Below are 9,665 nucleotides of genomic sequence, written 5' to 3'. Positions count from 1 at the left end.
ACTGCCCAGAGCCCACACTGCTGCATTTCAACCTCTGCATGGGTTTGCTCCTCCAAGGGACACCTCAGCACCCCAAAATAACGGCCCCTGCACCTATTCAGAGCTTTCTTGAGGACGCTGAGTGAGACAAGAACACGACAAGCCTTCCTACTTCATGTGAAATGATGTCATTTCAGGAGGTCTGAGCATGTGCAGCAGAGCACAGCTCGGAGCAGGCTGCTGGGAACAGCAGAGAAATGAAAGCCAGACTTCCTCCCAGCTACAGCCCGCTCGGGATGGGAAAACCCCAGACTCCAATTAGGTCAGGAAGAAACATTATTTCAGCATTAGCAGGGTTTATCCCAAAGGGAGAAGCTATCCTAGGTTACACCCCAAATTCCTAGGACTTTTGTTATTCACTATCCTCCACTGGGTATGGACGGGGAGGAATGTTCCCTTCCCCGCGGTGGCTTCTTGCACCATCCATCCTCACTAGAGCAACCCCTTTGTGCCACTGATGCAGTTAACAATCTGCATGACTCAAAGCCCTCTGCTCTTTACCTCCTAGCCTGTTACTTCTGAATTCCAAGCTCATTTTATCTCTGGGAAAATGCATTAATCTGGTCCTGGTTCCTCACAGGATTCCAGTGACAGAACACAGAGGAAAACCACACACCCTTTCAAACAAACTGAATTAGCAAAGCAGCACCATGTGCTTTAGGTAAATGCAGAGGTTGGAGAATTTAACTACATCCCACAGACAAGACCTACACAGGCAAAAAACCACTGACAAAAACCAAAAAAAATAGTTTTATGCGAAGTACTACCCGTGATTTTGTTTTAATCTTCAGCCACTATAGTAGAACTTCTTGCTCATAAGCATTTTGCTGAAACAAATTAGTACAGTAAAAACCCTCTCACTGAAATCCACATGAAGTGCAGTGATTCTGGCCAAGGGAGCTGGAGTGCTACACATTCCCAATTCCCCTCCTCACCTCATTCCCTTCCTACCAGCCACTGGCTTCGCACATTAGAAAATAAACTTCCAGTCTGAAGTATCCCCCATCAAGTGAGTGACTTCACAGGCACTGCCCTTTCAAAAACAGCTTTTTTGCCATGCTAGATTTTTAACACAAACAATGCCAACAACTCTAAATCTTACTGAAAAGGGAAGAAGCTGGTTCCCTGCCAGCCCCACAGCTGGGTCACCTCTCACCCAACCCATCTCCTACCTTAGGTTGGATTGGGGCGGCTCTGTGCTGGAAGACGGCTCCAGACTGATTGGAAGGATCTTCTCATTTTTATTGTGATCATATCTCTGCAAGCAAGAGACCAAGGACTGAGTCAGCTGCAATTAGGAACAAAGAAACATTTCCCACAGATGGACTTTAAAGCTGGATTAACATAGCCTCAGGTTTTGTGGAGCTTTTGCTAGGAAAGATTTTGATGGCCAAACGCTGAAAGAAATCCCAACCACAGTATTTGGTTAGTACCAACATGGAATGCAGACTGGATACTGAACAGTTATGTGCACTGTACTGTGGATCCTTAAACCTTATCCTGTCACTTCTTGTTCCCCTCTATGTAAGGCAGGAAGCAAAGATGGTAAATTTGAAGGTAACTACTGTACTGTTTGCTATGCTCTTTATGTGCAGAGCCAGAAGGTAACCCGAGCACATGACTGCACGGAACCGGGCAGTGCTGGGAGAAAAGGTGGGAAAGAAAAGAAAAAAGACCAGTTAGGAACCACCTCCTTTCTGTAGAAGGCAGCTTGTGAGTCTGTCATCTCTGTGGGCAACGGGCCTCCTGAACTATTTGCAGTGTTCTGCTTCCTTATTTCGCTTGGCACAGAGTCAGGTTTGTTTTTCAGCAGAGCTGCTCAAACTGACAGCGTCTAGTGAGCCTTGGCCACTCATCTCAGAGCTGCTCAGCACCGTGCTGGTCTTGTCTAAAACAAACTCTTGTTACAATAAGCCAAAGTTTTGTGCTGTTAAGTCTTTCCATTCAGGGATTAGAAAATGCCATGTGAACCGAGGTGATTATTTATGCATGTTGCTCCCCAGACCCTGGAGCAGCTGGGCAGATACTCACTCCTCCAGCTCAGACTCCTTTCGTGGCCTGATCATTCCTCAGGCATCCGGAAGCACGTGGCACTCCAGTAGCTCCACGGCTACAGAAAATGGAGACTGGATTTGCACAAGCTTGGATGTGCAGACAAGAGCCCTTGAAGTCAGTAACTAAAACAATGTGGTCTCCTTTAATGAAGATACCTGGTCTGGTTTTTTAAGCATCCGAAACAGCTGCACTAATATACTTGATAAGACAGAGCAGAAAGCTGCTTGGAGGATAATCAACACACGCTAAAAGAGAACTACCCAAAAGAAAATAGCAACAAGCATCTCCTCTCTGCCTCCCCCAAAATCTGTTTATCTGCAAAGAAAGTTATTCAAAATAAATTGCTTTATCAAATACAAGATAGTAAATAACTGTAGGAGAAACAAGACAAGAATTAAAAAAAATTAAAATAAGGATGTTCCAGAAGGTACTGCCTAAGTCAATCTTAAAAACTTGATTGTTTATGTGACAGAACAAGGAATAAAAGGATATTTAGCTTAGATGCAGAGTATGTTACTTTAAAGTCAAAACTAATTAGAGCTGCTGCCGCATAAGTGCTTTCAGAAGTGGAACAAAGTAACACAGTAACCGGTAATTGGGAATTTCCATACCTCTCCTATCCAGAAAACCACAAAGGGAAGGATTCAAACTTCCAGCCAATTACTCACTAAGTTTGGGAAAAGTTAAAACATGGACATTTATAGAAGTAATCTGTTCACACTGCTCTGACCAGAAACCCCCTCCCAAAGAACCCCAGGTTAAAGGGCCTGTCCTCACTCACAGCTAATCCAGCACAGTTTGGGTAGACAGGAGAAGCTGTAGATTGTAAACATCAACTCTCCAAGTTATTTCCTAGAACAGACTGAAACTATTTTTTGCCAGTCCAAGACAGACTTGATAAGAAAGCTTTAGTATTAAAGTTTTTCAATTTTGCAAACTAAAAGCAACTCTTCTTTCCAGCAACCAGCTTACCTTGACTTGTGCGTGTGCCCATCGCACCACCAATTTCTTGGAAAGGGCCAGCTTCCCATTGAGACACTGGATTGCCTTCTCTGCTTCCTGCACAGGAAGACAGCTCCATAAACAAACCAAGCCTTTACTCAAAACTGACTTACATGGAAAGAGCCTTTTTTTCTTTGTTATTCAGCCTACTGTAAGTACAGCTCATTGACAGCACAGAAAGTTTATCCCACTGTATCCCAATCTAGGGATATCTTCAAAAGACTCCCAGTAACCAGACTTTATCAGCCTTGCTGTTTAATTCTTTCATTTGTTTTGGGGGACGAAATGGGGAAAATACTCAATTTTGAAAATACCAAACATGGAGGCCCTGGGAACAGCATTTGGAGGAAGGTTTCTGGTGCAGGAGAAAACACTGTGACTCATTCCAGAGGTTACCTGTGTGTCATTAACACCTACCCCTGCTCAGTCCAGACCCTGCTCCTGTGCACTGGGACCATGATCCACTCTGTCCTGTTCTGGGCTCAGCAGTTTTGGGACACTCCCATAAAACCTGACTCACAGCAGCTGAAGATTTATGGCAATGCTGCTCCACCTTGCTATGAATAATTTTCTAGAGCTAATGCACAGTGTCAGGGCTCTTCTGACATCCTTATCACCAGCTGCAAAATGGACCAAAGAACTGGCCCTTTCTGGTTAGCATTAAAAAGCAGGATTCAGGAAAAGACAGCAGAGGAGAATCACTACTGCTACTTCCAGGAGCAGGCACAAAGTGGCTGTGACAGAGCAGAGCTGTTAGAATCTGTGGGTTTGTGTAGACAAAGTACTGAATTTATCCCTTCCTGTTGTAGTTTTAAATAAGGGGAAAGAAGTCAGTCATTTGTATCAGAACTTTAGATAAAGAGCAACTTACCTGTTTGGTTTCAAAGTTGACAAAACAGTAACCCCTCGGCTGCCCTTCCAGAGCACCAGACTTGTGGAAGAGAAAGTCAAATTGCTTTACTTTGCCAAACTTCTGAAGGAGTTTGAGGAGGTGGTATCTGAAGAGAAAAGAAAACATTTGTGACATGGTTCATCCCACTGACAGTGAGGAGATAGAGAGGAACCCCCGACACACACACATGCAGCTCACACTTGGTAGCAACACATTCAGCTGAGTCACACACATTCCCCACTCCCTGCAGAAGTGGGTGCCCTGTGCAGCACCCCTTCAGCATCCACAGCTCTGAGCAGTGTTACCAGTGACTTTCCAAAACCCCAAGGCACAAAGCTCCCTCCCAGCAGTGCCAGCTGAAGGGCACACAGAAGATCTATTAATAGCTGCCTTTTGGACTATTATGCAATGACTCCCAAGGGGTTTGGGAGGGCTTTGCCTCCTGCCTCACTAAATCACTCCTGCTTTTAAACATAACCCTCCTGTCTCCCCCTCTCTAGCCCTGATGTGACCACCTGAAGCTCCCCCTGTATTCTTCTCCCAGCACAAGAAGTCTGAGCCCACAATCCACAGCACCCTGCATCCCTCAGGATCCTGCTCCTCCTGCTGCCCTCCCTCTCCCTGCACAAACTCATCCCTTCCCTGTGCCAACCAGTGTCAGTGCACTGGCAAGGACACCCCAGGGCACACAGACACTTGCCTGGAAAAGATGGGGATGTAGGAAAACAGAAGAATAAACAGAACAACCTGAAGCCAGGAATTGCCAGTAGACCTCAACAAAAAAGGCAAAGGCACCGGCCAGCCCTCAGTATCATCCAGCCCAAATCTGCCAGTGCTTCTGGCTCAGACAGCTTTTCAGTGACATGTTCATGGAAGTCAGACACTTCTTTAGCCAATTATCTTCCTGCCATCCAGTGGGGAGTGTGCTGTTTCCAATAAAACTGGGGAAAGCCAGAGTAAATCTGTCTGCTTAGTATCTACTGCATTGAGCAACTTAAAACAAGGAGCACATTTGCTGTACAGGCCACATCTAATCCTGCAAGTTCTTTGCAGCTTTTTTTGGTTCCCTGGGATTGAAGTGTTTAACAACACTGGCTGGCCTAGGAGAAAAGTGACACTCATTGTTCCTTCACCGCCTGACCCCATCCCTGGCCTCTAAGGATTATTTAAGTGTTTAATAAGGGTGTCTTACACAGGACTCATCTCCCAAGCAGCTGTACAGTGTTTGCTAGCAAACCACACAGTCTAACCCCAATCTTTAGTGTTTAAGGTAACACTCAGAGCTCACAGAGCCTACCAGGATAACACCAGGCACTGGATGAAACCTCCCATGTCCAGACATGAATGGTCAGTAGTGGTCCAAGACAGCCAAGTGCACCAGGCGACTACAGGGACCGTCCAAATGGGAAGGGCAGACAACATTTTTCCTAATAAAGCCTGATAGGATGTGTGAAAAGGGCCTTAGCCCTTTGTTAAGCCTCAGAAGCCAGGCAAGAAAGTTCCAGGAATGTGAGTCATCCCACAGGATGGTCACGGTGGACATTCAGGATGTGCACTTTTAAAGAGGTGAAGGTGCAGCGTGTGTACAGACGAGCGGTGCAGAAGGGCCAAGTTATCCCCCGGGGGAACACACACATTGTCATTGATTATGGAAGGCTTCCTACATCCTTTGGAATACAGATGAAGTGCATGGTCTTCCAAGAAGCCCATGAGCTCTCAAACTCTGCTCAGAAAGCAAGGGAAACACAAAAGAGCAGGGCAAAGAAAAGGAGCTGATTACACAGTAGCCAAATTTCACCACCTCACACTTCCAACAAGCAGACACAGATGTGCAAGTGAAAAACTGACTTTGGAGACATGATGTATAAAAAACTCCACATGTTGGACTTCCAGAGCCTCCAAAATATGTAAACGCACCTCAGGTTTGTTTCTGTAAACATACTGCTACAAAAAAGCCCTCGGAATTTCAGCAGTATGGAAATAAAGTCCTTACCACCAGGATGCTGTTGCCCTTTTGGCCATTACAGAGGCAGGGGAAGGGCAGGGAAGATTCTCCCTGAGTTCTGCACTAAAAACCTTGCAGCTGCCTTGCCAAAAGGAACTCTTTGGGGGTGTTTTTTTTCTGAGAGCATCTGTGTTCAAATAGTACTTTCTTCGCAGTGAGGTGATAGTTGCTTCTTTAAAACAAATTTCATCAACAGTCTAGAAGCAACTTATGTCATCTATTTTATTTAGAATCCTTTTTCCAACCATGCCTGCAATTTTACAACTGCAGGTCACCTCCTCAAGGTGGAACAGCTCACAAATCTCGTGTAATTAACGCTTCAGGCTGTGATTATGGTTTGTTATTGTTAAAATAATGAGGGCATTAACAGTAACTTGACAAGTAGTTCTTCAGGCCAAGAGGTACCGAAGAAGAAAACTGTCATGGAAAACCTGAAGCCTTATGAAAAAAAAAAAGGTGAGAAGATGTAAAAAGCTTTACTATGGCAACAACGTGGGTCATCCAGAGCTTGGAAGTTGTTGGCACCGCTGCGGCCCCACCACGCTGCACAGATCCCGCGGCCAACCTCCATCTCCACTTCCTGTCATCTGATGTGAATGCGAGACAAACCTGCAGCTCCCCCATTTCCTTTTCCTCCTCTCTTCCTCCTGGCACCCCGAGCGCTATTCAGACGCAGGCAAGGCTTCCTCTGAACAATGCTGTCCCAAGGATCCCGCGCGGGGACCGGGCCACATGCGAAAACTATTATTGTGAGGAATTCTGCCCCACTGGGAGCCAGCGGGGGTCTGTAACAACAGCTTGTGCACACATTGTTTTCTAGGTGAGACTCATCGAGATGGGATCCTCGACAAGCAGCACAACAGCTGAGGAAGTTGAACACCAGCTACTTCATACCCGTGGAAAATGAATGGGCATTGAAAGGCTACGGGAAATCAGATAATGTGAACCAGAGAGCTGAAAATGAAATCTTTGCCTGTCCAAAACCCTGAAAGGTCTCAGAAGGCTTTACAAACAGGATTGGGCAGAGGAGGCAATTCTACCCCACCTGCCACACGCAGAGGTAACGAAACCACGTGGTTTTGCCCCACGGGATGGGAGCACTGAGGGGTGATGAGATCACACAGCTGAGCCACAGCACAGCCCCTGCCCTGCTGTGCAGCTGGGGCACAAATGCTGCACCAGATGCCCATGGTGACAGTGGTGACACCAAACCACAAGGAACCACCTGCTGCTCTCCTCATGCAGACCCCATGGCAGGGACCTCACAGCTTCTGGATCGCCTGGAGACACCGTCCTTTGTCAGCAGCAGCTGTGAGGTCCCCTGGTGCCAGCCCTCCTCCTTCCAGCTGCTAAGCACACACTCAGGAGACTCCCAACACCACCTGCTTCCACAGGCAGACAATCCCTTCAAGGATGCTGGATAAAAGAAGTCACCCACAAACACTACCAGCAAGGAGGAATGCCCAGCTGAAGAGCCACTGTAACCCAGTGCACAGGGTATGCCAGCACCCCCAGCTGAGTCACAGTCACTCAGGGTGTGCAATAACCTCCCAAAAGCATCAGCTCCCAGGCTGTAATTTGTGGGCAGCCCTACATTTATAAATGCCTGTTCCTGCAGCTTGTGCTCCAATGTGTAACGCCCCAGCACATGACTGCAGCTACAGTTTGTTCTTTAAATGGAAGTCTTGGATTGATTCAAGACTTTTTGATCTCATTTCTGCTTGAGAGTGTCACAACCACTTATTAACTCTGCCAACAAGTCAATCAACCTTACTCTGTCTTAAACAAATCCAACATAGAAATAACAAAGGCAACTCTTTAAAAACAGATAAAAGCAGCAAATGCAGAAACATTTCGTTTTCAGGGGTTTGATTTAGTCATGTGAATAATAACCTCAACAGGAATAATTCAGAGGAACAACTAGAACAAGAGATGTAAGCCCTTAGCATGAGAGAAAAAGGGTCAAGATGATTTATAGAAACTTACTGACCACACACTTTCTCTACATTGACAATGTGTTAAAAGGAGCTTCCTCTTCCTTTATTCACAAGGAAATGGACATACAATATCATTTGCAGGAGAGAAGAGCCATTTTAAAGCAAAACAAAAAGGAAGACACAGAATTATAAAGCCTGAAATAAGCAGAAAGCACTGTCACTCATCACTGGGCAAACTTTAAACATTCAGGAGCATGGAAGCCCTTTAGGTTTGAGAACCCTGGAGGAAACACCAAACTCACTTCCATCCAAGTGATGAAAGCAGTAAATTTTGCCATATAAAGCTATGACTTATCTGACCAAGATTAAAAGGAGCAACCTCTACTGAACGGGTCTGACAGCACTGAGGATCACCCCGGGGAGTGGAGGATCCAATGCACTTACGTCCTCCATTCCTCTCCTCACTCTAACCCAGTTCCTGAATCCCTAAGGACCCAGCAAACAACATTCAAGAATTCCTATATCTAATTGTATGTGGTCAGTGAATGTGGACAGACCACAGTAACAGAGCTGTGGGATAGACGTGGTAATTAATGCAGAAACCTCCCCAAGCTGAATGGCTGAAATCACAATGCATTAATGATTCCATTTAGAGGCTATTAGGGAGCTGCTCTGTTCAGATGAACCACACTCAGAATAAAACCCCAGCACCTGCACACACACAAAAAGAACCAGGAAGAAAAAGTATTCCACGGCAGACACACACAATAGTTAATCAAAAATGCTTGTTTGTTATGAGTGTGTAAAGCCCAAATTGTTTTGGTTTGCTTTCCTTTTTCTACAACCTAGTGATTTCACAGCACACTATCCAAATATTGGACAGCACATCATGTCCCCTTGACAATTTAGCTGTTCAAATGTTATGCTTGCTCAGGAGATAATTATCTGTAGCCTGGAGAAAACACAAAATGCTCACACATGTGTTTGATTCATGCACTTACCCACCACAGCAGCCAAGCCCACCACTCCCCACCATCCACTGCTCCAGCCACTCTCCTCTGCTGAACTCACACCCAGCAAAATACCAAAACAAGGCTCTTGTTTGACACAGATCCCTGGCTGTCAGGTCTTCCCTGCCCACTCTCATTTCTCTGCAAACCCCAACCACTCGGGGTTACAATTTCCAGGGCTGTGCCTTGCTTTACCGTTGTTTGTACTGCTGTCACCCTGGAAGTCTCCAACCTGATATTCTACACTTCCCTACTTTAGAGAACAGGGATGTTTTCAGCCCCTGGGCTCCCAGCCCGAGCAGCGTCTCAGGGGGTGGGTGCTGTTTGCAGGAGCCAAGGACCTGCCTCTGAGCCCCTCGGTCTGTGGGGGACACCCCACGTACAGACACACCCACATTTTAGGCGACTCCCTGCCTGCATCAGCGCCCAGCAGGCACGGGCTGCTCCTCAGAGTGCAAATCTGCTCGAGTGGGCGACTGTCACCTCTCGCTGCGGGGCAGAGGCAGGAGCTGGGAGTGCTACAGCAGCCTGTGCTGCCTGCCGGGCACGGGAACACCCCCAACACCCCGGAGAGGTGCTGGTACCAGAGATGGAGCAGTGCTCGGGCTCAGGCTGGGCCCTGGGGGCAGGGCAGGGCCCGAGGAGGGGCGATGCGGCACCGCCCGGGAGGGCTCGGTGCTGATGCGGGAACACGGCCCCGTCCGGGGCGGCGCCGCTGCGGGGGC

General features: G+C 47.0%; 1 protein-coding gene across 1 annotated transcript in view; it reads right to left on the bottom strand.

Annotated features, from left to right (window-relative positions):
- The window catches only part of RBM18 (RNA binding motif protein 18), a 6,268-nt gene extending 2,130 nt beyond the window's left edge, over nucleotides 1–4,138 (bottom strand). Inside the window, exons 1-3 of the mRNA XM_008642153.2 lie at nucleotides 3,968–4,138; nucleotides 3,067–3,153; nucleotides 1,212–1,297 (exon numbers count right to left, since the gene is read on the bottom strand). Coding sequence (XP_008640375.2) covers nucleotides 1,212–1,297; nucleotides 3,067–3,153; nucleotides 3,968–4,123 — 329 coding nt within the window. The 5' untranslated portion in view covers nucleotides 4,124–4,138. The remainder of the gene's footprint in view (nucleotides 1–1,211; nucleotides 1,298–3,066; nucleotides 3,154–3,967) is intronic.
- Between the last annotated feature and the right edge of the window lie 5,527 nt (nucleotides 4,139–9,665).

The sequence above is a fragment of the Corvus brachyrhynchos genome, unplaced genomic scaffold (genome assembly GCF_000691975.1).
Source record: "Corvus brachyrhynchos isolate BGI_N302 unplaced genomic scaffold, ASM69197v1 scaffold59, whole genome shotgun sequence".
Lineage (NCBI taxonomy): Eukaryota > Metazoa > Chordata > Aves > Passeriformes > Corvidae > Corvus > Corvus brachyrhynchos.
The sequence above is the reverse complement of the archived record's forward strand: the minus strand, read 5'-3'. Positions and strand labels throughout refer to the sequence as shown.